This window comes from Danio rerio, chromosome 24 (genome assembly GCF_052040795.2).
Source record: "Danio rerio strain M-AB ecotype USA chromosome 24, GRCz13ab, whole genome shotgun sequence".
Classification (NCBI taxonomy): Eukaryota; Metazoa; Chordata; class Actinopteri; order Cypriniformes; family Danionidae; genus Danio; species Danio rerio.
Genome location: NC_141044.1, coordinates 15,449,868 through 15,477,855, shown reverse-complemented (window position 1 = coordinate 15,477,855; position 27,988 = coordinate 15,449,868). Strand labels below are relative to the sequence as shown.

Genomic DNA, 27,988 nt, shown 5'->3' with positions numbered 1-27,988 from the left:
GCCTTTTGTTTTAATCTTTAATTAAAAAAAAAAAAAAAAAAACTTTATTTTCCTCTTATGGAAAGTGATTGGGGCCAAAATCCTTGAAGTATACTATGATATCATATTTTAAACCAGTGGAGATCAACCTTCCTGCAAAGTTCAGCTCCAACCCTGATCAAACACACCTGAACCAATGAATTCGAACCTTAACAGCACTTGATAATTACAGGTGTGTTTGATATGGGTTGCAACTGAAATCTCCCGGAAGGTCGATCTCCAGGAACAGGGTTGGTCGCGCCTGTTTTAAACTTTAGTTGAAGTGTGATGTAGATGTTTGAGGGTAAACTACTTCTCTGAATGTAAGATGATAGCAGTTTCAAAGCATAAATAAATCAATACTGTAAATTTACAGATTTTTGTTTTTACAACATATTTACAAACATGAGGTGTTTAATCACATTCCATAACAACTGCCTTCCTTGAAATACTTTTGGCACCGATGGCCTTCCATATTCTTGCAACAACATCTCATCTCATTTTTGCTAACATTGAATTGAGGGTGGGACAACACTTAAATGGGCATCAACCTACAGCAAACCACTTCCATCCAACAATTCTCATGTGCAATCCCAGAATTCTCGTTTAGTCGCATACATATTTCATAGAGAAATAAAGACAACTTTAGTTCAGTGTCACGTGGAAGTTCACAATAAATCAACATATTAAATTTTACAGTGTGTTGAAGTGATGTAGACAATAAATTTGGTGAAACATACAAACAATACAACAAACCAGAAATATCACAATCATAAATAAGCATACCTTGGAGTAAAAATAATATATGGACAAAAATGTTCATCTGTGATCTCTTTTTCCATCTGTAATAATGTAAATAATAAAAAAATAACTATAAACAGGACAAAAACCTACAGTCAAAGACTTACAATAGCCTTAGAAACAAAACTGATTTCCTTTGCTTCCCGTAGACGTTTAGTTTGTTTTTTAGAGGTTGCTTTTAAGCCAAAACAAATATAAAAAGGTAGAAATTACTTTAATATCATCTGGCTATAAAGACAGATTTGTATGTAATGACTGCTGAACTGCTTGCGTTCCACATGCAGTTGTATTCATTGCATAATGTTCAGTGATGTAAGTTCAAAGGAAGTGCATGAGTACAGACAGTAAAAGAGAGAGAGAGAGGGATAAAAGACAGAGAGGTGCCAGATGTTTATGCTGTAGCTCCGCAAAGTCTGACCGCTGCAGAAATGTCTTTGGTGTCCTCTGATCGTGCTGAGACCACAAAAGGCCAGGTCTGTGAAAAAAAGTTAAAAAAGAGCCACACATTGCCGGTTAAATGTGTAAGATGTGAACACATAGAGTGATCAGGGTACTGTACCTGATTTTGAATGTTAATAGTCATATACAGTTGAAGACAGTATTACCCCCCAATTATTAGCCACCCTGTTTATTTTTTCCTCAATTTCTGTTTAATGGAGAGAAGATTTTTTTCAACACATTTTTAAACATATTAGTTTGAATACCTAATCTCTAATAACTGATTTATTTTGTCTTTGCCATGATGACAGTAAATAATATTTTACTACACATTTTTCAAGACGCTTTTGTACAGCTTAAAGTGACATGTAAAGGCTTATAGATTAATTAAGTTAACTAGGCAGATTAGGGTAGTTAGGCAAGTTATTGTATATGTTTGTTCTGTAGACTATCAAACAAATATATAGCTTAAAGGGGCTAATAATTTTGTCCTCAAAATGGCTTTAAAAAAATTAAAAGCTGTAATATCAGACATACTGTGAAAATTTCCTTGCTCTGTTTGACATTGTTTGAGAAATATTTTAAAAAAGGAAAAAAAATCAAAGGTGGGCTAATAATTCTGACTTCAACTGTATTTCAATATTTACTTATTTTTTTTATATTTACAGCATAATTAATTACTGGATGTGAGCACATTAGTGTTGCTGTAGAATAGATAATAGTTGTTTTCATCCTAATTTTACAGTTGTAGCCATTTTGATGTTTTTGTGTGTGTGTGTGTGTGTATGTATATATATATATATATATATATATATATATATATATATATATATATATATATATATATATATATATATATATATATATAGTAATCACAGTATGTATGATAATATAATATTTTTTTCTTTTGTAGAAAGTCTTATTTGTTTTATTTTCGGCTAAAATAAAGCAGTTTTTTAAGACTATTTTAAGGACAAAATGATTAGCCCTTTGAGCTATATATTTTTTTGATAATCTACAGAACAAACCATATAGGCAATAACTTGTATAATTGTATTCTAAAACTTTTGACCAGTAGTGTAAATATTTATTTATTAAATAATAGTTGTATAGTACTGATCAGTATGGGATCAGTAAACATAAAAAACCTAGTCACCAAGGTTACATTTGATTGATTGAATGAATAAATGAATGAATGAACGAACGAACGAACGAACGAACGAACGAACGAACGAATGAACGAATGAACAAACGAACGAACGAACAAACAAGTTTAAGCTAAGCTGTTAAATGTAATTAATTTACATTTTCTTACTGGATGCAAAATGTAATTTATTCCTGTGATTGAAGGAATAATTTTCAACGTCACTGCTACAGTCTTCATAGTCACATAATCACAAGGATCTGATATATTACTATTATTAGTGTTGAAAATTGTTAGGCTTTTTACTGAATCTGTATACAGTACCTTTCAAGAGTATGTATGGTGTTTATGGTCTAATTTATTTTCATGAAATAATCCTAAAAAGTCAAATGTTTCACAATGTCCACGTTATAAGGAACAATATTATAGACTGAGCATCAATATTTTATAATCATAACAGAACAGCAAATCAGCATGCAGTATTATCATGTGTGATTATGCGACACTCAAGATTATAAATGAAAACTGTTGTCCAACAAAAACAGAACTGAAACAAAATGTTACAATAAACACAAAGAACGAAAACTGAGGCTATAGTAAATAATTAGCAAGAATAATAATTGTTTTCAGAATTATTAAACACTCATTTTATGGAAAAAAAAATAAAAAATAATAATACCTGTGGTTGTTTAGAAAAATATTGTCAATGCAATGTAAAATTTACAGTCAAGCACACGTTCCTAATTTGCAAAAAAGTTAACTAGTCATGGTTATCCATACATTATTTTTACATAAAAAAAGTTTGTTTCAATAGTTAAAAAAAAAAGTTTGTTTCAATAGTTAAAAAAAAAAAGTACTTTTCTTCATTTAAGTTGCATGCATTTGTATGGTCTTCGGTTCAAACAATTACTTTAGTTTGATTGCTAAGAGATTTGCACAAAAGTTAAAGTTAAGGTAAAGTTAGCTTTAGTTGACACTGGACATGTTCTATTATCTCTGTTAAACAGAGATAGATTAACAAAAACTAAAGCTGAAATTAAATATATGTAAAAATGTTATATAAAAACTTAAATAAAATTAACAAAACCATTAATGGAACAAACTAAAACTAAACTCAAATTTACAGCAAATAATAAAAAAAAATATTACAATAAAAAATACACTGTAAAAAACACGTTATTTTATGTTTATCAAAAATTATAATAAAACAATCAAAAATCTATTTTAAATATAAATAATGTTTCACAATATTCCAGTTTTACATTTTTGTATAATTGAGCAAATAAATGCTGCCTTAGCAAAGTGAAGAAACTTCTCCAAAACAGTACATTATATTCTTAATCCAGTTAGTGTATTTTACACAATTATTACTAAACAACAGCACTTGTGGAGCAGATGTAGGTGCATAAATGCAGTGCTAACACTCACTCATACCAGGTTGGCAGGGTGTGCGAGGTTGTTGTGATACGTGTCATCCTGCAGGAGTTGTCGGAGGTGTGAGATGTAGCTGGAGGCCAGACGCAGTGTGTCCAACTTGGATAGTTTGGTGTCTGCAGGGACCCATGGTAGACTGGTCTTCAGCCGCGAGAAGGCTTTGCTCAGGACCCTCATACGCGCTCTTTCTCTGGCATTAGCTGCGTTCCTCTGAGACTGTCTGCCGTCTTTCGCCAGCTTCATTTGGGGCTTGTTGGTGTTTCTGGCAGCGCCTTGAGGAGTTTTACTCTTTGGCTTTGGCTTCAGACCATCATCCAGACTAAAGTCATCTTCAGAGTCGTCGAGACAGTGAGAGATGGATTGCAGGTCTTCGGGATCACTTACTGAACCCGTGGACATCACTCCAGCTCCGCAGTGTGGTGGTTTGTGATATAAAGCGTCCGGAGGTGTAGTTCAAAGCAACAGGTGCTGTGTTCAATTCATATCTCTGGAAAGCAAGGATAGAAAAAGGCCACTATTTTAAGTCGCTACGCATCTATTGAATGCGAATTGGTGGTGTAGATGAAGTCGTGTGTTCCTCAGAGCTGGTCCTGTGGTGTTTTGAGCACATTTAAGGTTTTGGGGTTTGGCAGGGTCAGTCTGGATCAAGCGTTTCTCCTCCCCTTTTACTCTGTCTAAAATTGCTGGATAGTGGCACTGTGTGCAGTCAAACTCATGTAATCTGCCATCAGCTAACAGCATGAAGAACTGGCTAATCAATCAATCAATCAATCAATCAATCAATCAATCAATCAATCAATCAATCAATCAATCAATCAATCAATCAATCAATCAATCAAAACTATCAAAACTATCTGTCTATCTATCTATCTATCTATCTATCTATCTATCTATCTATCTATCTATCTATCTATCTATCTATCTATCTATCTATCTATCTATCTATCTATCTATCTGTCTGTCTGTCTGTCTCTAAGTATATCTATGTATATCTATTTGTCTGTCTCTATCTATCTATCTATCTATCTATCTATCTATCTGTCTGTCTGTCTGTCTGTCTGTCTGTCTGTCTGTCTGTCTGTCTGTCTGTCTGTCTGTCTGTCTGTCTGTCTGTCTGTCTGTCTGTCTATCTATCTATCTATCTATCTATCTATCTGTCCGTCTGTATGTCTGTCTATTTATGTATCTGTTTCTCAGTCTGTCTGTTTACCTATCTATCTATCTGTCTGTCCGCATCCATCCGTCATTCCATCCATCCGTCCGTCCGTCCGTCCGTCCGTCCGTCCTTCCGTCCATCCATCCGTCCGTCCGTCCGTCCGTCCGTCCGTCCGTCCGTCCGTCCGTCCGTCCGTCTATCTATCTATCTATCTATCTATCTATCTATCTATCTATCTATCTATCTATCTATCTATCTATCTATCTATCTATCTATCTATCTATCTATCTATCTATCTATCTCTTTCTCTCTCTGTCCGTCTGTCTGTTTTACTGTCTGTTTGTCTGCCTGTTTGTCTATCTGTCTGATTTAAAATTTAACATTTAAAAAGTATTCCCCAAACCAGCAAGCTAGGCACCAGTGTAACTCAAACTTACCTCCTGCAGTACATCAAATGAATAATATACTGAAAAATTCATGAAAATTGTTATTTTCTCATTTCTACAGTTCGGTGGTCATCCAGGGTCCACTTAAATGTTTTTTCCCACATCCTCTTAAGCAAAATAGAAATGTATGTGAGGCTTATCAAACGTTCCTAATCCAATGGCCATTTCACAGAGAGATTGGGTTTCTGCTGGGTTTGAACACTCGCTGCACATTGGCCACAGCTGTCAGCACTTCACATTACATCTGCAATCGCCGCGAAGGACAAAATACACATGTTGACATTCTTCAGATGATCAAACCATGAACATTTGTCTCTATTATCATATAGAAACATGCGAGCGAGAGGTTCGTGGTTTGATTCAAATTCCCATGGATGGCAAATTATAATGATTTTTAGCTCATTACTTATTGCAGATGTCAGTTTAGCTGTTTTACAGGAAACTTTGTATGACTGTTCTACATGTTGAATTGTTGATTGAATGATACATAAATGGTTTTATTTTTTTAACATTGTATGTCAAAGGTTTGATTGGTGTTTGTATGATTCATTCTTGATTTGGAGCCATATCACAGAGGTATAAGTGTGATATTGTATTTATGCAACTGTTTTGATGATCACACATTTAGTGGTTTTACATTTATGTAATCATTAATTTATTCCTGTTATTTTGTACATACCAACTAACCGGATGTAAGAATGTTGTGTGAGCCTTTCCTTACCAAAATGGAGCCATATGTCACTTTTGTCTTAAGAAACTGCTACCATGTTCTTAATTTAAGTTAATTATTACATTTGTTAAAGTTTTGTACTTTGCTTATTGAAAGCTCTGTGTTATAAACCATTAAGCTTTGACATTAAAGACCCCTTATCATGGGTTTTTGAGAATTACCCTCCGTGTGGTGTGTAACACAGCTCTAAGTGAAGTGAAATATCCAGCTAAGGCTTAAATCTGAAAATTGTTAAAAACGATTGATTCATTTTTAAAAGAGTCGGCTCTTGGTGTTTCAAATGAATCGTCTTGATAACGAGTCTTTAGCCATTTCAGCGTGACGCCTAATTGCGCAAACCTGGGAAAGTTGAAAACTGCGGCCCCGCCCACAAACACAGTAGCAAAGAAAAGAGGAAGACAAGTCATGAAGATGCTGTGCTCATCAGCATATTATTGGAAGTGTGAGGGAAAGTTAGTGTTATCTTCTCTACCCAAAAATGAAACTGTAAAGAGTCAGTTGTTGAGGTTTATTTTTGCAAATATACCTCACCATTATAGCCCAGAATTATGCTGTTCGAGTGCTACGGAATCTACACGCTTACAACTGGGGATTCGTCGGCCGTTTGTAAAAGGAAGGATCAGAAAAGATTATTGATGTAAGGGACTTGTCAGAGCTCGACATGAACTTTATCAGTACATGGTTCAGTAGATCATAGATCAGTTTCTTTCTCCATTTTACAAGTGTAAGTAAGTTTGATTAAAATGGCTGCCTCCTTGTTTTCTCTAATTTGCAAATTATGCATTTAATTTAGTTTTGTTTCTTGTAACTGTGATATATTAAATAGCAGTTGATCATTTGTCACTCATGTTAAGGGTAATTTCATGTTGAAATTACGGGAGTTTTCCAGGATAAATAACAAAGTGGGTGGGTGGCTACAGGTCTCTCCCAGAAAAAAACAGGAGTGTTGGCAGGTATGCTCTAGTGATGGGTCGTTCATGAACATTTCATTCATTTTGAACGAATCTTCAATATGACTCGGGAACTCGTTTATCACGGAAAGGCAGAAGCCAATCATATGCGTTTAGAGCTGAAAAAAAAAATTTAACCGTTCATCTCTCGACTTCTCGGGTTGGAGTCATTCTCAAGAATCAGAAGACTTGAAGAATGAACTAATTATCACGGCTCCTATCGACTCAGACTGTGTGCATTGGTTGAGATTATATGTGACTGTCAGTGTAATGTGAACTAACCACTGACATTTGAATACTTGAAGAGGTGAGCTGAGCAAAGAGACAACAATACCTTCATAGACAAAAGAGCAGGTAAACATTGAATTATTATTTCCTCCTTCTCATAGTATTCCATTTATGACTTATTTGTCATGTGATCAACCTTTGGACGCAATATTGTTGATAAGCCGTGCTGGGCATTTCACTCTGTCTCGTCCCTGAATGCTGTTGACTAATCGCAACAGACTGTCATCGGTCCAATCAGCACAGATTAGCTTCTACCCAAGGAGGGCTTTGGGAGCAATTGATTCACTAAACAATTCATGACTCTTTTTAGTATATAATAGGAGCTATTTAAATTGTTTTACTGTTTTGAGTTGGGATGTTATTGTTATCGATCTAATATCAAAATTAGGCCAATATTTTTAAGCCGATAGATTACGTAATTGTACAGAACTGCCTGCCTTATGCATGCATAGGTTACAGTTGTTCAGACTTCTCCAGTGCACTATGGAGCTTTCCACACATTGTTTATTCTTTCAAAGTCCGTCCTTTCTTTGTGTGCTATTGCTGGGCCTTAAGAACTTAATAAGTAACCTTATTCCTGATCATTGTAGATATGTTTGATAGAGTGTCATTATGTATTTTGGTTTAAACCGCCTAAGGAAAAAAATAAACAATGTGTAAACATAATAGCAGCAATGCACATGACAACTTGTTTGATTGTTTGTAATCAAATATGATTATTTGTTATTATCAATGCGTTGCTTGCCATGTGTTGCTGATATAAGATTGTTTTCAGTCTAATCGGCATATTTATAATAATTATAACAAGTGCACATGATGACTATTACCATGCACACAAATAGAGAGGTGACAGAGCATTCACAGCACCCCAAACAGCAACAGAGGAAAGTGTGCCACTGAATCTAGCATATAGTTTTTTAACTGTCCACGACATTCTGTCTTTAAATTATGCACTGTGTTTGTCATTAAGTCATTTGTGCTCAATGCTTAGGTGTTGTTTTAAAATCGGACTCGGCTTCATGTTCACGCTTCACACAGTGCCTGCAGTTATCATAAGTTTATCATAAACCTTTACTTACAACTGACAGCAAGAACGAACACAGAAGCTTGTCTGATTGACAAGCAGCACCTACATGTTCTCAAAAGACTCTAAAATGCCAAATGGCACAAATTAATGCAGCATTTTCTAAAGTTTATGCCACATTTTCTGAAGGTCTGTATTTAGCTTTTCACTTGTACGGTGGCTCTGAACTGTCAAAACACCTCTCTATTTACATATTTTTGATGAGTTTTATTTACATAGAAATTTCATATTTGTAATAAGTTCATTACTGTAAAACATTTTATTCAAGAACATTTGAGCTGGTTTCAGTTCTTGGTTCCTTCATTTTTATTTGACTTAAAATGTATTTATTTAACTTTGTTAATTAAATCCCATTTTGTTATTTAACCTATTATTTTTATGCAACAGTCAAGTTGCATGTTAATTTGCTATGAGAAGAAAAGTTATGGAAAATCATGAATAAAGGTCTACATAATGGGTGACGCAGTGGCGCAGTAGGTAGTGCTGTCGCCTCACAGCAAGAAGGTCGCTGTAGTTTGCACGTTCTCCCTGCGTTCGCATGGGTTTGCTCTGGGTGCTCCGGTTTCCCCCACAAGTCCAAAGACATGCGGTACAGCTGAATTGGATAAGCTAAATTGTCCGTAGTGTATGAGTGTGTATGGTCGTTCCCCAGAGATGGATTGCAGCTGGAAGGGCATTCCCTGCCTAAAAATGTGTTAGGTAAGTTCATTCCGCTGTGGCGACACCGGATTAATAAAGGGACTAAGCCATAAAGAAAATTTATGAATGAATGAAGGTGTATAATCACATTGCAGTTGTGAAATTATACTTTTTTTTTCTTTTGCTATTTAGGCTATTCAGTTCATAAGATCAGTTTAAACTTTTTCATTTAATTGTTTATCGGCCTCCAAATCTAAAGAGTTTTTGGTTATATCGGTGCATCCCTAATTTTAAGTAAAAATGTACTCAAAATTAAAGTTTATGCATATTACTGTAATACCTTTGTGGAAAATGTAACTTCAATGTAAAGCCTCATTCACACTATGAGCGACTCTCAGCGGCAAAGCAGCAAGTGATTACTCATTTTAATGGACAGTGAGCGATATTGACAGTGACCGTTGCCGACCAGTTGGGCGTGTCAAGCGACATGACAAAGTTTAGAGCTTTATGCAAATGAGGAGCGACTTTCTTGACCGACAACTAATTGGAGCACCCATTGGAGCTCCCATGATCCTCTCATGATCCTGGCTAAGAGGCTGGTTGTATTCTCTGTGTTGTATACTTACACAGATCTGCATTTGCAGCAGGTCGCTACACAGAGCGAGAAGCAGCTACAAAGTTGCTGCTAGTATGAATGAGGCATAAATAGTTACTTTTAGAAAGTGACTTGTATTGTACTTTTAGAGAGAAAATTTGACAGTATATTTTCCTAATGAGTATTTTTGATGAGTTTAAAAAAAAAAAAAAAATTGGTGTGTCAGTTGATATCAAGCTGATTTATTATGTAAGAAAAGTAAACTGGCTTCTCTCGCAGACATGCATGAGAAAAATTTAGAGATTCACAAGAATTTACACAGAGACCTCTGCTGCCTTCGTAATAAATTATATTTGAGATAGTCAAAAATGTAAATGGAAGCCTCTTGTGGATTTGTGAAAACACAAGCTGCAAGGAGACATAGCCCAGGTACACATTTCTCAGTTCTCATGTAGCCCTGGGCACATATCTCTAATGAGCCTGGGTTGGAAGAGTTCCATTGCCACCAAAAGAATCTTAAAATAGTACTATTTATATATTATTTAAAACTATTACTGCAACAACAGTAGCATTTGCTAAAATGTACAGCGGTGTGCTTTGTAGACTATAACTTTCATATTGAGGAATGCTGCAGGTAGAGTAGTACAGTTGGAGAATTGGTGGGGCCAATATTTGTCAGAGCAATAAAGTGGGCATGTAATCAAAAAAGTTTATTTATATTTTTGCAGTATTTAATAGATTCATACATCAGCCATGCTTTTTCCATTTAGTGTCATATGAGGAGTTCTCGACAATTTCTTTGGACATTTTTAACACCACCAACCCCTATAGAATAAATATATAGAGCTTATAAAACTTCCTTAACCACAAATCTAACAGCATTATCTGCTTATGAATGAACAATGCATGAAAACATATATCTCTGCATTAGATCTGTATGCAGCATGGATAGTTTTTAAAAGACCATACATGAATAGCAGAATTTCCTAAACCATAAAACCAAATTTCCCACAGCTGAAATGTTCTCAGCATCTCACAGTGTCTCTCAGTAAACTCGATACGTATGACTTTTCATTCCCACCTAATGAGTGTGAAATTAAGATTTTATATTACAGTGGTCACCCTCAGCCAACAATTATCCAAAAGCACAGCTGACTTGCATGCTCCATTTTTGTAAAGGGTCGGTGCCAAGCACAGACAGCTTTGGAATAACCTACAATAAACAGTTTATGATTCTTGCTTTGAGGAATTTAAAATATTTATTCTTACTGAAAGTGGCTGTTCACAAAGAATAACTTGTGCCCCATTTTCATCAGTCGACACAATATAGCAAACACACAAAAATATTTTTTGCTGCTTGTTCAAAATACTTAAAATGAGCTGAATCAACACAATTCTTGAGGATTTTTTTAGACAAGTAAAATATTTTATACTCAATCCACTTAAATTTGTGTTGGGATAACATGGAAGAACTATGTGGAACCCAACATTTTTTTTTTTTTTTTTGCAGTAATGAATGACTTTATTTTGCTGCTTTTTTAATCTATTAATGCAGTGGTCCTCAACCGTGGACCGGTCAATGCTTGACAAATTTTCCACGGCCCTGGGGACAAGGGTGTATGTAGTATATGGTCTATGTACACTGTTAGACATTTCAAAGGGTTTTTACAGTAACTTACTGGCAACACTGTTGCCAGTAAGTTACTGTATTTTAGATTTACAGTATACAACTGTAAATCCGTTTACAGCATGTTACTGTAGTGTCTGAAAATGGTTAACTACTGTAAAAGCCTAAGTTAACAGTTAGCTACTGTAAACCTTTTAATTTTGTCCTAAATATTTTATAATATAATTTTATTAATATTATTTTAATACTATAGACCTAAAAAAGACACAATTACAAAATATTAACAAAATAAACACTCTTTATTTAAAACATTGGAGATGCTTAAAACAAGCTTAAAAATGTGTAAAAACATTACATTTCAATCATTCAAAATATTTTATTTTAAGAAAAAAAACATTGAAAATGACAAAGCACATTAACATACATGTACAAAACTAATTTAAGTGTCTGACCTGCATATTGTTGAGAAAAAAAACCCCAATTGTACTAAGTACTACTGACATTAAACCAGACACAATTACAAAATATTCCATTCTTTAAAACATTAATAATGCTTAAAGCATTTAAGGAAAATATGTGAAAATTACATTAAGCAATAAAATCAACACATTAAAAATAAATAAATCACACAAAGCACTAGAACATACATGTACAATAAAAATTTAAACTTCTGAATTGCATATTGTTGGAAAAATAAATATTTGTAACTATTAGCCAACTCAGAAACAACCCAACTTTAAAATATTACTAATTCTGGTGTCAAATGCTCAACAAGGTCTGAATTCACATGTTCAAATGCAATTCATCTTTATTTCTATTGCACTTTTACAATGTAGATCAATGATGTCAAAGCAGCTTAACATAGAAGTTCTTATAAATTGAAGCTGCTTCAGTCCAGTTTTCAGAATTGAAGCAGTAAATGTCACTGCTAAAAAAGTCCAAACACTGAAGAGCAAATCCACCGATCCATCAATCGTAGCCAAGCTATCCAGTGGCGACAGTGGCATGGAACAAACTTCACCAAGTGACGAAAGTGTAGAATAAAATCCCTTGAGAGATACCAGGCTCAGTTGGGCACGACCAGTTCTCCTCTAGCCAAACTTGTGCAAGGCCGCAGTCTAGGCACCGGAGGCTTGAAAGTTCACCAGCGGGTGGTCAGGCTGGCCCATTGGATCAATGCGGAAAGCTCATTGATCACGTGTGTCTTTTAGGATTCACTCCTCCATGACCACCACAGCATCTGGTCAGGATTTGGCCCAGTCCAGGATTATGAAGAACTCTGGATAAGGACAAACAGACTAACATAAGCATAGAAGAAGCTTGTTTAAAAAAAATAAATCATATACTGGTTAATTATTTTGAAGCATGGCAGCTAGGTTGGGGTAGTTTTCAGCTGGTACTGAGCAACTGGCTCCTGCTCATAACCTGCTCACTACCATGTTTAAAAGATAACTAACCAGAATGTCCTGTTTATTTTTTTCCCTAACAAGGTTTTACAAAAACATTGTAGCATTTGTGATGGGTTGATTCACTGCAGGACAGATTAGGCTATTTGTTTTATGTATTCCTAATAAACTAAAACTGACTGAATACTGATACAACAATTGAGAGTGTCTCACCTAATCCAAGTTCTAAGTTAGCTGGTGAAAGAAGGATAACACACTGTTGTTCATGGTTGTCATTCTCTTCACTACTTCTCCTGCCTTCTTCTGGCTCACTCTGGTTGTTGCTGTGCATTTTGTTTCATCCTCTGGAATTATTTATACAAAAAAATTTATTATTTTATTTATTGCAAAATATTTAGGCAACATGAAATGGGGAAAAAGACATTTAATACATAGACAAATGCATGTATCCCAATACTAATTATTTGTATTTTGAAATGTCTGACCCATGACAGACCTCAATCTGCTCAAAATATTATAAACAAAGATAAAAAAAAAAACTACTAAATGGTTTAATAAAAAAGGGAAAAAGATTTTTTTATTTAGCTAGCAACTAAACATGTGACACATTTTGTATTAAAAGTAACGTTACTATATTGAGAAACAAATAGATGTACAGTACTTACTGTTGTATGAGGTCCAGTTTGCACAGGCAGGCTCCCAGTATTCTATATTGAGACCATAAAAAAGCCAAAAATACAGATAAAAATACCATGCTACAATCCACAACCTCCACACAACTTTTTTTTATTTGTTTACCTTGGTTGCTTACTGGTCTTGCTTATTTTTTAAGCATAAGGCTGTGCTGATCAAGATGTTCCTCCGAAATGCTGTTTGTTTCTTCAGACAAAACCTGCTGCTGTGCCAGTGCCATATCTAAACAGAAAAAAATATAATGGTAACAATTATGTTAAACCAAATGTCAAGAGTTGTGATAAAAAAATAATTAGCAAACAATAAATAGCAAAAAGGTGGTTATTAGCATAATGCATAGAGGTAAAATTGGTTTTATATTAGCAGATTCAGACTTCCCCCTTAATAATTTAATTTCATAAAAGTATTATTTGCAAACTCTAAATAGCGAAATCATTTTAGCAGCTAATGACTATCAAAGTACAACATGCTCACAGTCAAATAAACAGTGTTAATGTTGATTTCAAGTCATACTGGCATGCTAATTCTGATCGAATATTCAAAGTAACTTGGTAAACAGTATAGAGCCTTCTAAATGAACGAATGGGCGAATATAAAACCAACTTTACCTCTATGCATATTGTATAGATTTACGTTAACGTTCTTATAGGTTACGTCGCGATGTTATTTTCTCAAGCTAACGTTATAAGTTACTCTAAACCAGAGAAAAATAAGTTCACAACATCTAATATATATAGTATAAATCAATATAAGTTAAACGTTGCACGTTAAAATGAGTTTGAGTCCAATTCAGTATAAACTTAGCTCAGTTTAGCTAACAGTTAACATTACCATTTTAAGATCGCTTCAGCCAATGTTGCCGAGCAAACAAATGCTAATAGAGGTGCTCAAATCAATGTCGAGTGTTGTCAGCACAGACAGACGCGCTTTTACCTGGATTATTTGATGGTCTTTCATTCATATTCTTCTGGGGGAAAACACTCTCTGCCGGACCGTTGTCTCGTGCAAAGTGTCCTCCAAAACTGTCTGCATACCTCTGGTTCCCTCCTAAACCAAAACCCGCTGCAACACCGGTTCCTATGTAAATAAATAAAAAGATATGACGAGAACAATGGCTATAGTCATAAACAGTCTTATTTAAAGTAATAGTAGTGTTAATGTAATAAATTAAATAAAGGTAACATCTTAATAGGTGATATATTTCTCAAATGGGTGAAATAACGCCAAGCCAGAGAAAATAATAATAGCCAACTTTATACTTTACTTTGTTTTATTCTCGTCCACAAAACATTCTGTAAAATGAAACACTGCCTCAGCTTACCAGAGTAAAGTTTGTTAAATCCAGTATGTTCTTCAGGCACACTAATAAATTGTCCTCCAGAATTGCTACAGGGTCCTCAGGCAAAATGTGGTGCAGAGTAGTCGAATCGCCGCAAGGTGGCGTTGAAGCAGTTGTGGAAAATACAGTATAATACACGAATTTTTACAAATACAGTACATCGCTGTTTATGTTGTTCGACGTCACACTAAATTCCCATAATGCAACGGTAAATACAGTTATTTACCGTAAAAGGAATTTGCAGTATTACACTGGGTGAAATACAGTAAATAACTGTGTAATTTACAGAAATGTCTAACAGTGTAGATTGCTAGGTGACCATCAATCTTTTTCTCAGAAGATGACAAGCTGACAAAACATTGCTGCAGCTCTTATTCAAGTTTTATTTATGGAGAAAATTAAAAAGCACTCAGCCTTTGGGTGTCTGTGTTTGTCTGAGATAATTAGTCTATCGAAATGCGTAAATTGCATAGAAAGCTCTAATGAAATCGTTCAGTTCTTGCCATGTGACTTGTGGTCAGGGCTGGCACGTCCATAGAAGTGACCTAGGCCAGCGGTTCCCAACAAGGGGATTCTGGCACACAAGGATGCCTCAGCGATCTCTGTGGGGGTTCATTTCATGTTTAAAAAAAGTTAAGCAGTGTACAATTAAAAGAACGAGCATCTTGCCTTAGCTGATTTTATCCTGACTGAACAATAAATGGTCAAATTTGTAATTCGTCCTCCACAAAAAAAAAAAAAAGTGTTTGATTCACCTTCAGCAGCTAATAGTAATGACCCAAGAATACTTGACCCAAGTGAGGAAGCTTCAAACATTTTAAGTGACAGCACTAACAATACTGGCAACACGTAATGCAGGAAATACAAATATAGTTACCTTAACGATGGTCCATTTTCCTAAAGCAAGAAGTCCTTGAACCAGCCACAGTGCATTATCTCCAACAAAGTTCTTATTAACAAATGCATGAGCCTCTCTAAATTAAGACATTTGCAGATGACTCCCCAATACCACAGGGTGCACCCAATACAATGGCCTACTGTTGTTTTGCTTTACATTAGGTTATTACTTGTGCATAAACAAATCTAGAATCCTCAAAAAGGGTGTTTTTAAACAAACTATGTTTATTACTATATCAAGTTTCTAGATATAGTAATAAACATACTGTTTGAATGAAAACAGACTTTTTTGTCACAATCACTGCAAACTTCTATGATCAATAATTTCATCAAATGAGGAGGAGGGCCTTAAAATATTTTCAGACGGAAAAGGGGGTCTCAGGCAAAAAAAGAAAATAACGAATTTAAACATGCGATATGTGAACAAGGCCACCGTCATTTGCATCTCCAGTGGTTGATCTTCTGCTTACACAGACATGCTGTATCCACCTGACATGTCGACAAATGGGTCCTTGAGAGATCGTGGGTCCTTCACTGGGCCCTTTCCCCTTCGCATAGAAACTTTCCATTGATGTCTACTTCTTACTCATTTTGCTAGCTCGTGGGTTACATTTTGGCACTCAAGTCACCGATATGTAATCAAGAGAATACTGTCATTTTCCAAAGTGAAAGATTTTTCCAAAATAAAAGATCATTCAGACTCAGATAATAAATAAAACGGAAATAATTAATGATTAATGATTTGAGCGAAGCAGTGGCGCAGTAGGTAGTGCTGTCGCCTCACAGCAAGAAGGTCACTGGGTCGTTGGTTCAAGCCTCGGCTAAGTTGGCGTTTCTGTGTGGAGTTTGCATGTTCTCCCTGCGTTTGCGTGGGTTTCCTCTGGGTGCTCCGGTTTCCCCCACAGTCCAAAGACATGCGGTACAGGTGAATTGGGTAGGCTAAATTGTCTGTAGTGTATGAGTGTGTGTGTGTGAATGTGTATGTGGATGTTTCCCAAAGATGGGTTACGGCTGGAAGGGCATCCGCTGCGTAAAAACTTGCTGGATAAGTTGGCGGTTCATTCCGCTAAGGCGACCCCAGATTAATAAAGGGACTAAGCCGACAAGAAAATGAATAAATGAATGATAATTAATGATTTCCTGTGAAGCCCAATTGATCAATACCAATTGATCTATGCGGCTCCCAGGGGTTGGGGACTACTGTCCTACTGTACAGGGGTTGGAGAATAAAACTGAAATTTCTGGTTTTAGATCAAAATAATTAATCAGAATGTTATAGGGCCTCCTTTTTGTGACAAATACAGCATAAACTCGTCTTGGGAATAACAGATAAAAGTGCTGCACAGTAGCCAGAGGAATTATGAGTAATTCTTCTTGGAGAATAGTGGCCAGGTCACTATGTGATGCTGGTGGAGAAAAATATTTCATGAATTGCACCTCCAAAACACTGAACGTTGCTTAACCTTGGTAACCTTGCAGGCCATGGGAGATGACCAACTTCCCTTTCTTGCTGTGTGTATTTTTGCATTATCATTCTGATACACAGCACTGCTTTAAGGATACAATATTTGAACCACCGGTTGCACATAATCCTCTGGAATGATTTGGTATTCCTTGGCAGTGACGCACCCATCTAGCACAAGTATTGAGCCTTGGGAATGTCATGATATTGCAGCCCAAACCATCACTGATCTACCTCCATGCTTCACTCTGGGTATGCAACGTCTGGGTGGTACACTTCTTTAGGGCTTCTCCACACAGCAACTCTCCAAGATGTGGGAAAGACAGTGAAAGTGGACTCATCAGAGAACAATACATTTCACATTGTCCACAACCCAAAATTTTCGATACTGGAACCATTGAAACCAACGCCTGGCATTGGCATGAGTGACCAAAGGTTTGCCCATGTATATTGACCCTGTGAAGTTTCCGACAAACAGCTTTGGTGGAAACAGGAGTTGAGGTGCACATTTGCATACATTACGGTATAAGCCTGGTTTCTGTGGCTCTTGATACATCACAAAGACTTGCTGTCTTGGTCACAGATATACTAGCCAAATACACACCAACAATTTGTCCTCTTCTGAACTCAGATATGTCACCTATTGGTGTGTGCATTGCAATAATTTTAGCAAAACTGTGCTATTGCTCTGCAAATTAAACATTCAGTTTGTTCTTACTGGTGGAAAGTGCAATCAAGATTGACCACCAGGCTTGTCAAATTTAGCCATGAAACCAGTTTTGTTTCCCAACCCCTGTCAATGACCAGTGCATTTTTAAGATGCGATGTCAAGTTTAAATTGTTATTACTAGTTACTTTGTAGTTGTTTACTGCATTTTGTAATTCTTCAACCTTTAGAACAAATGTAGTCAGTTTCATTTCCTTTTAAACATGAAATGCCAACCCAACCATTTCAGCAGCACCCCTGTGATTGTTTGAATAATCACATATAGAAACTCTAAACTACATTTTCTAAAAACACAGAGTTGTATGTGTTGCACATCACAGAACACAAAGGTAGCCTACTTTAATTTCATTTGTATAACACCAAATCAGAAAAGGTTGGGACAGTATGGAAAACTCAAATAAAAAAAGAAAGTAGGGATTTCCAAATTTACTTTGACTTGTACTTCATTGTAGACTACATGAACACAAAATATTTATGTTTTGTCTGGTCAACTTTCATTTTATTTGTAAATATACACCCTTTCTTGTCATTTAGACTTGTGACACAGTCCAAAAAAGTTTGGACATGAGCAATTTAGGGCTAGTAATTAGGTAAATTGGCTAAATAATGAATTGAAACTGGTGATGTCAACAGGTGATTGTAATTATGATTTGGTACAAAAGCAGCATCCAAGAAAAGTCTGGTCTTTTTGCAAAAAGATATTGTATGCCTGGAAAAAAACTTGGAATGCAGTTCTAGTTTGAAAGACTTGTTTGTAGTAAATACATGAGACTCCACATAATGCAAATGACCAAAAGTATTGGACCCCACTTGTCCTTAAAAAAATTCCAAACGGCTACCCAAAGTAGCACAAAATGATGAGCATTCTGATCGAGCTTCAATGTGAGTTATGAGTTGTGACTAAGAATGTGTTATCCAAGCACATCTTCACATCTTTTTTTTTACATTAGTTGAAATGATGGGAACCTGTTCCTTTGCTTCCTTTGGTTTGAAATGCACTAATATCAACTTCTCTTTAAGGGAAATTCTCCAGGATTAAAACGCCAAGCAAAAAGTGTAAGCAAACAAATGTTGGTATGTGAAGGCACCTTTCACAGCATTTTGGCACTAATCTCTACTTTAAACAACTGTGTAACCCCATCTATCCCAAGCTTCCTCACAGCAACTAATTACGTGGGAACCAAAACTGCCCACGTTGTTTCAGATCATTGCTAACATGAGAAATGTGCAGTTGTCTGAGGGTCACAGTGTGGCGAGTAGCTCTTTTCCTCTGTGTTTTGTGTGAATGAGTAAAGCAGACAGGTGCAGGACGATGACATCACTGTTCACTCTCCTCCTCCCGCAGCTGCAGTGCAAAACAAATGGCACGTAACTGCATCAAAATGGCCATTAGGAAAATCAATAAAGACCCATTTTAGTGAAGCCTCTCCCCCTGCATTGAACCAAGATTATTTAATTGAATGATAGAAGTGGCTGAAGAGTGGACTATCTATTTTCTTCTGTTCTAGTAAGACTTTGATGGAAGGGAAATCTTCCAAGTACAAGCCCAAGTACAAGTACTTATTATAATTTATCCAAAATGTAAAAATAAATGGATAAAGTCAGATGTTGTGCAAATGGGTTATATACACAGCTAGTGTTTCTTAGCCATCAGTAAGCTCCCGGTGAAAAATTTTTGTGATTATTTAAAATTTTACATGGTTACTTTTATAGCATCGACATTGTAATGTAATTAAAAGACAAGCAGTTAAATAAACTTAAGCATTCATTTATTTGTTCAAGCATTAAATGAGATGATAGACGTGTAAACTCTAGCACTGTCAATGGCAGCAGGCTAGCGTGAAACTCCATTGAAAATACTTGGGTAAAATACATTTTTATATTTTAAACAGACATCAAGGAAAATTTTAATTTATCGCAATGCTTCTTGTACTCCTAATGTATGTGTCATGAACACACATGAAAGACAAAGAAGGATTAAACTTCAAGGGTGTTTGTTCACACGTAGAAGTAACACAGGTAAGGAGAAGCAGGTGAATATGGCGTGTAGAAGGTGAGCAATCTCACATACAAAGAGTTCAGTGGGTGAGCTCAGTACTATAGTAAAGGCCAACATAATAGTTACTTTCCTTAAACGGGTGTTTCTGCATACGCAGGAGGAGGAGAACATCCACAGGAGAGCACAGGAGAACCCAGGAGAGAGGAGAAGACCATTCGTCTTTGATTCCAGCCAAAGACTGAATGAGTGAGGTGAATATTTATAGTGATTGCAGGTGCAGGTGATTAGCAATCAGGTGAGGGTTCACGTGTGTGGTAAATCATGAGGGAGAGCGGTGAATTGGTCTGCAGGAACGAGCCGAGGGTGTGACAGTATGCCTTTTAAAAGTAAATATTTACTTTGCACTGCATGTGTTTGACCCAGACGACACCCCACAGTGTGTAATCCTGATGTAATTGGCCAGATAAAGCTGTCTTCCTCAAGTCATCCTCGCTGTTGCTCCCGCGACAAAAACAATAAATCGACATGACAGCAGCATGGCGACCGCATTAAATTTAAAGGGCTCTATCATACACCTGGCGCAATTGTGCGTTAGTTGTGCGCCTTGCTTACACATTTTTTAATTCAAACAGGGTGTACAGCAAAATGTGCTATGTCATGGCCCAATTAACTCTTAAAGAGAATGGAAGATGAGACTCTGGTTTATTCTAAAAAAACACACCTATAGCTTATTAGGAGAGTAAGCTCAACCCTGTTAGACCATGCACAATGGCGCAAAGCAAATTTTTACGTCCTTAAATGGCAAAAGTGAATTCTGACACACCCTTAATGCTTTTGCGCCCTGCACTTTGGACTTTGTCTATGGATCGTCAAAACAGAGCCCAAAGACTTAAATGATTAATTTAACACATTTGTGCCCAATAATGGGTTTAATTTCTGTAGTGGTTTCGGTCACAAAAAAAAAATCAATAAAAAAATAAACTAACATATACAGAGTTATTCAGTTACTGGAACAGTACACTGAGATCAGATTTGAGAAGCGGTGAACCGATAATACTGCGCATGCGTAATTCAGCAGTTGGTGAACCAAACATAAACAGTACATGACAGCCTGCTGTGACTGAAGCAAACTTGAACAACTGCAGCACAGGTAAACTGAGAGCTAAAATGAGAGAATTTAAATAAGTGAATCATGCTTCAGTTGGTTTGCAAAATGTAATTGTTAGAATCTTTTCAGATCATGATGATGTTTTGTAAGTGACCACTAAATGACTATAATGTGAAGTTAATATTTAAGCCACATGAGTTCGTTTGTATGTATATGATAACATATTAATACAAATGTTGGCTACAAGTTTTAACTGACTAAAATTATAATTGCTGACTACTTTTTTTTTTTTTAAAGTTGAGTCCTAACATAGGAGGATTGGTTTGTGTTAAAGATCTGAACTTCCCATCACTACTGTATATTTAACCTTAAAAGCAGCCACACACTGTGTTGTTCTTAGGGTTGCTATCTTGTGGGCTGTTGTATTTGAATTTGAGGATGCGTAGATGGTAGAAGTAGATGGCATTGTTAATCTGTCCTCTGAATACGTTCCAAAAAATTTATCTTTAGTTGAGTTTTTACTATACAATATTATTCTGATGATTTTGAATCTTGCACCTGACAAATATCCTTATTTAGAAAAAAAGCTAAAACTAATACTGAAACTAATAAAAACTAAACTAAAACTAAGCAATTTCAGAAAATAGACACTTAATAAAAAACAATCTAGCAAATCTTCCTTAAAAACTAATTAAAACTAACTAAATCTGAAAACAAAAAGTCAAAACTAAATAAAAACTAAAACTAATGAAAAATCCCAAACTAATATAACCTTGCTATATGTATTTTTAAACCAAAATTAAGAAAAAAAATATCAGTATTAAGGCACAATCCTAATTCTATTTTTGTACCCCTACCCCTTGCCCTTGGCCCTTAAATCCGAGGGTAAAGAGGAAGGGCTTCAAAATTTACCCCTAAGAATTGGGACAGCACTACATCACCTGCACACGTCATCATTTGTCATCGTGATCTCTTGCTTCATATGAGATCAGACGATCAGGACTGCTTAAGTTAATCCAGTTGTGTTATTTTTTTTATTTTTTTTTATCTTCAGGAAAACACTAAAGGCATATATTATGTTATCATAATGATCCAATGTGATAATAAGATTGTAACAGTGGCCATATTCATCTATGTAAACACACCAAAAACAACATTAAAGCAGACACTGTTAAAAAGCTTATTTCCAGCCACTAGAATTTTCTGGCAGGGTATTCAAGTGCCATCGAGTGTCAGAATGTTGTGGGACTGCTGTACAGGAGTCATATTATGGATTATAGATAGCAAAATTTTGTGGTTTTTAGTTTAGCTTTTTTTTTTTAAAGCATGACGGTAAAACACCAACGCGGTAGTGAATATATTAAAATATGTTTGTTTGTTGTAAAAATTTGTAATAATGAAAAAATAATCTAATTTGTGGATCTTCTTACGGGTGGAGCTGTGGCTGGTGTTTTCTGGAAAATTTTCTTACTCCTTGGTTTCGAGTGTGGTCCTGAAAAATCTTCATTTAAAGGGGTGTATACCCCTTGAACTTATGTATTAGCCCTATGGCTTGAAGCAAAGAGAATTGGGACACCTACCCTTTGACGGAAACAAGCAAAACGAGGGGTACGGGGAAGGGCTAAGGGGTAGAATTGGGATTGGGCCTAAGTGTTGTGACCACCAGGAGTGTTGCCCTCATGGTCACTGGAGAGCACCCACTGCATTTAATCCAACTAGTCTTCACGTTGCATGTTCTGTTGGCGTTTTTGTGTGGAGTTTGCATGTTCTCCCTGCCTTCGCGTGGGTTTCCTCCTGGTGCTCCGGTTTTTCCCCCACAGTCCAAAGACATGCGGTACAGGTGAATTGGGTAGGCTAAATTGTCCATAGTGTATGTGTGTGTGGATGTTTCCCAGATATGGGTTGCGGCTGGAAGGGCATCCGCTGCGTAAAAACTTGCTGGATAAGTTGGCGGTTCATTCCGCAGTGGCGACCCCGGATTAATAAAGGGACTAAGCCGACAAGAAAATGAATGGATAAATAGTCTTAACGTTTTCCAATCACGTTTGCAAAAAAAAATGTATCTAGTTTTAATGTTGGCTGTCGAACTGAAAATAACTGTATTAAGCAATTATGAACATATTTTGTTGATAAGCATTAGTTAAAATATGCTTGTATTGTCATCCAAATTTGACATTTGTTGCATTATGTAACTTTTTTATAAAAACTTGCATGCATACATGCATGCACGCACGCACACACCCACAACACAAAAAAAAGCCTTTCATTCATTCATTGATTTTCTTTTCAGCTTAGTCCCTTTATTAATCCGGGGTCGCTACAGCGGAATGGATTTATCCAGCATACGTTTCATGCAGCGGATGCTCTTACAGCTGCAACCCATCTCTGGGAAATGTCCATACACAACCACTCACTACGGACAATTTAGCCTACCCAATTCACCTGTACCACATGTCTTTGGACTGTGGGGGAAACCAGAGCACCTGGAGGAAACCCACGCAAACACAGGGAGAACATGCAAACTCCAAACAAAGAAACAACAACTGACCCAGCCGAGGTTTGAACCAGCAACCTTCTTGCTGTAAGGCGACAGCACCTCCTACTGCACCACTGCGTCGTCCATAAGGCTTTCAATTTAGGCTCACTTTAATTGAAACAACTTGTTGTTGATTGATTCTAAAATTATACACAAAATATATATTTATAATATTAGACTTATGATATAAATATATATTTTTTAAAATTAATTTAAATCATGTTTATAAACACCTGCTAAAATGTTTAAACTTTGCAAGATGTCTTGATGTTCCTGCACATGAAGGCCTTTGAGATGGATGACTCTGCTGATCAGATCAAATCTGTGATATTGAATGATGTGAGTCTCTCTGACTAAGATCTTTTTATATTTGTCTAGCTGAGATCTGCCTGGTGGCAGTGAGAAATGCTGTTTACCAGTTGGAGGAGGAAATGATGTAAACTTCTGATGCTGTGCTGAAGCATTGACCACATGACAGATCACAAAGGCTGATTGAGGTTTAGTTTCTGAAAGACCATAGCTTTCTGGAACCGATTTATTACTAATTATTAATTTTCATTCCTACCATGGAAGTTGAGGGGGCCCAGTAACTAGCATTCTTCAAAATATCTTTCTTTTAAGTTCAATCAAAGAAAATAACTTAAAGGTTTAAAACCACATGCGAGAAAATAAAAGATAAGACAGTTTAATATTTTGGGTGAAATCTAGAATAAAATATAGATAATCAATTATGTTTGAGCATAGCTCTTCTATCTAAATACCTTCAAAACAGAATAGTTATGGTTTGTGTGGTAGAGAAAAAAATAATTTTGAGAAGTTTACTTATATGGCACTTTTTACAATAATTATCATTCCAAAGGAGCTTCACAAAAGGTGCACATAATTACATTACAGTCCAAATGAAAAAATTGGGTAAAGGATTGGCAGTATAGAAACATAGTTAACATGCGGCTATGCACTATATAGATTGTTTTCAAAAGGAATTATATTAACATGAATTAATGATACATGTTCAGTAGTGTATTTTTCTATTAAGTGTTGTGGTATTAAGGTGAATTTTCATGTCTATTTAACACAAGTTAATATGGTACTTTAGTCTTAATGAATGTCTATAACAAAAACAGCTCAGTTCACAGAGAGCCATTTGCATTTGGATCACTGCTGGATGACAAATGGCTGATAATTCATATTTGGAAATTCATATTTGAAGTTGCTTCCACATCATAAAGACAAAATCTGATATCTCTAAGATATCAGAAGAGAAAACTGAAGTCATTGCATTTGGGAAGAGAAATTGGGTTCTCATGGTTACTGCGTATCTTGGCCCTAAGGGTCAAACAACAAAAAATAAGGTCAATAATCTTAGTGTGATTCTGGAGTCAGATCTGAGTTTCAGTAGTCATGTCAATGCAGTAGCTAAATCAGCATACTATCATCTCAAAAGCATTACAAGAATTAGATGCTTTGCTTCCATTGATAACTTAGAGAAACTTGTTTATGATTTTATCAGCAGCAGGGTGGATTACTGTAATGGAGTCCTCACTGGCCTAACCGAAAAGACAGTGAGACAATTGCAGCTCATCCAGAATGCTGCTACCAGGATTCTGACCAGTACCAGAAAATCAGAGCACATCACACCTGTTCTCAGGTCTTTACACTGACTCCCAGATACATTCATAATATATTTTAAAGTTTTAACTACTTGTCTATAAAACTAAATGGACTAGGATCTCAATATTACAGATATGCTCACTGAATACAAACCTAACAGATCACTCAGATATTTAGGATCAAATAAATTAGAAATTTGCCTTTCCTCTGGTGTGTATAATTGACGCCTATAATTTATCATTGCTTGACATTGCAGCTCTCCATTATTAATGTATAATACATTAAAACAATATCTATACATAAGAAAGAGACTGCTGGATTTAACAGTCTCTGTGCTGGTCAGTGTGAAAACCAACAACACCAAATTGGCCAACACAGCTCTGCGCATACAGAATCGTAATCGCTTCTAAACACTAGTTAACTGAAGCTGGTGTTTACTAACTATATTGAAAAAACTAAAACTGCATAATTAAAACTTGTATCTTTCACAAAAAAATTAAGACATAGCTGCATCCTTTAAATGCAATTCTGATGTAACTCCAGGCTCATATTCTGGGACATTCTCTTCATATATTAAACTATAAAACATCTACTTCGCTGTTGCCTGTTCTGGAGGTTGGGATTCTGTGTAAGGACACCTTTGAGCTTCTACATCTGAACACAGAGCAGATAAACGAAAGGCTGCTTTGCTATCTGTTTACCAAAAGAGAGGTGGGAGGAGGACAGAGTCCATGATTTGCTTGGATGCAAGCACATGTAAAGCTTTAGCTACATCTGGCAGGGAATTCAAACAGATCATATTGTGGCACATATTTTTGTTGACAGGTTATTAAATCTAACTTGTTTTCTTCTATGCTGGAAGACACAGTTGAACACTAACTAAATACAAAAAACAAGGTTTTCTACAGAAGTGGAAACTTCATCTGACGTCACCTTTAAAAATGTGTATTGAAATTTGAATCTACAGACACAAAGTGATAAAGTGTGACAAAAGAAATGCTATCTTTGATGTTTGCTATCAATTAAATAAAAAAAAAGTAATAAATATCAAAACTTAAAATGTATTTATTTTTGCCTGTAGTATTTGAATTGTGCATCAAACCATATTCAGAAACACAGATACAGGTTTAAAATAGCTTGAAGTGTCCAAATCTAGAGCAAATCCATTCCACATGGACATTGTGGTCCTTGGCATCAAATTTACTGTCTCGTGATATGCATGTCAAATCAAAAAGGGATTTTTTCCAGTGTCAAGGCCATACAGGTGCGTTTCTTAATCTACTCCCAACATGATAGACCTTTAAGCCTGTGAAATCACCATTGACAATCTGATCAACAAGGTTTCATGCAATGTGGCTTTCATGGGAAGTTTATCTTGATGTGGTGATGGCCCAGAACAATATGAGGGTAACACACTAGATCTAGCCATTGGAAGAGCTACTTTGAAATGAGTGTTTGGTAAGACAAAGCATCACATGGTTTGACATCTAAGCATGAGGCTAGATGAAATTTACATGCTAATTCTTCTGCTCATTGAGCATAAATGTAGACTGATCGGTGGTATAAATGTAGATCTGATGGATGGAGTTTTAAGTCTTTAAGTTTGCATTAAGAGCTTGTCAGTGCATTGATCCAATTGCTTTTTCAAACCCCATCATCTTCAGCTAGAAGATCTTCATTATGCATTAAAGCATTAGATATCATTTTGACACTTCAGAGGGAAACTATAAGTGTATTTAATAGATTGACTCAAAATCAGTGCTGAGTAGATTACATATAAATTTAACCCAGGCTCATTCTGACTATGTACCCCTATATACATTTCTAGATAGAGCAAAATAACTCCCAGGAGTTTATTATTATTTTTTTCAGTTTTTGTTTTCCTGAATCCCCAAGAGGCTGCGCTGTATGCTTTTTCAGATCTCAAATTTCTCTCACAAGTGCCGTTCCAGCCTGCTGTTCTCACATAAATCCACCGCTGATCACTTCACTGACCGACTGACTGACTGACCAATCAAATGACACCCCACCCTCCCCCTTGCCTAAACCCAACTAATAGTGTTTAAATAGCATCGATTGACCCACTCACCCTTTTCCCTAAACCAACTGCAGTGTTTTAAAAAGCAATCCAGAAAAACAGCTGATTTTTACCATGTTTTTTTAGATTTTACCACATTCTCACCTTGTTATTTACTAATTTATTTCCTTTTTTGCCTTTTGTTTTTGTCTTACCTGCTTTCTGGAACTGCTCTTCACTGAACTCGAGGCCTCTAGTTGTAGTCAACTCCTCTCTGCGTGTCAAGTCTGCCCATGTACAAGTCGAGCTACTGGAAAAACTGGTAACAGTGGAAAAGCTTCCATAAGAAGGTAAGCAGTCAGCTGGTAAGCGAGAAAACGAACAGTGCCATACTGCCTCGTATCAGTCGTAATTAGTTATTAGTTAGTAATGCAATCTGATTACATAATTTAGGTTATATAATCAGATTACTTTTGATTACTTTTAGGCTGCTAACGCAGTATAGCTGAATTCGGTAGTCAGTCCATGTTTTAGCTCTTTAAACTATATGCACAGTTTATTAATTTACCAATGTGAGAGTCAAATTATTTGTCCCAGCTCAATTCATTGAAACATTCAGGTAGCTGCAATATTTATAACAATTTTACTGACCAGCTAGTTATCAATAGATTGGTTTCCACCCAACCATGAAGTGAGTTTTTTTCAAAGAAAAAATTGAAAAAATCCCAAATACCAATTGGGTGTGTTTCCATCAAGTTATTACATAGATATTTACATTAGATGACGCCTACCCTGTTGTTGTTTATTGGAAGGATAGAGCCAATAGAGCCGCTTAGTACAGGG

General features: G+C 36.0%; 1 protein-coding gene across 5 annotated transcripts; it reads right to left on the bottom strand.

Annotated features, from left to right (window-relative positions):
- Window positions 1–43: 43 nt before the first annotated feature.
- On the bottom strand, window positions 44–27,549 carry msc (musculin (activated B-cell factor-1)). 5 transcript variants are annotated; one of them, XM_087309356.1, is made up of 3 exons: window positions 27,361–27,549; window positions 3,836–4,322; window positions 44–1,294 (listed from the first exon to the last, which is right to left on the bottom strand). In XM_087309356.1, the coding sequence occupies exons 2-3, from the start codon at window positions 4,232–4,234 to the stop codon at window positions 1,211–1,213; spliced, it is 483 nt and encodes a 160-aa protein (XP_087165482.1). In that variant the 5' UTR covers window positions 4,235–4,322; window positions 27,361–27,549; the 3' UTR covers window positions 44–1,210. The 5 variants fall into 5 exon arrangements, with proteins under 5 accessions (XP_087165482.1, XP_087165481.1, XP_087165483.1 ...); XM_087309355.1 differs by lacking the exon at window positions 27,361–27,549 and adding an exon at window positions 5,429–5,607; XM_087309359.1 differs by having other exon boundaries at window positions 812–1,294; window positions 3,830–4,322; window positions 27,361–27,464.
- Window positions 27,550–27,988: the final 439 nt, after the last annotated feature.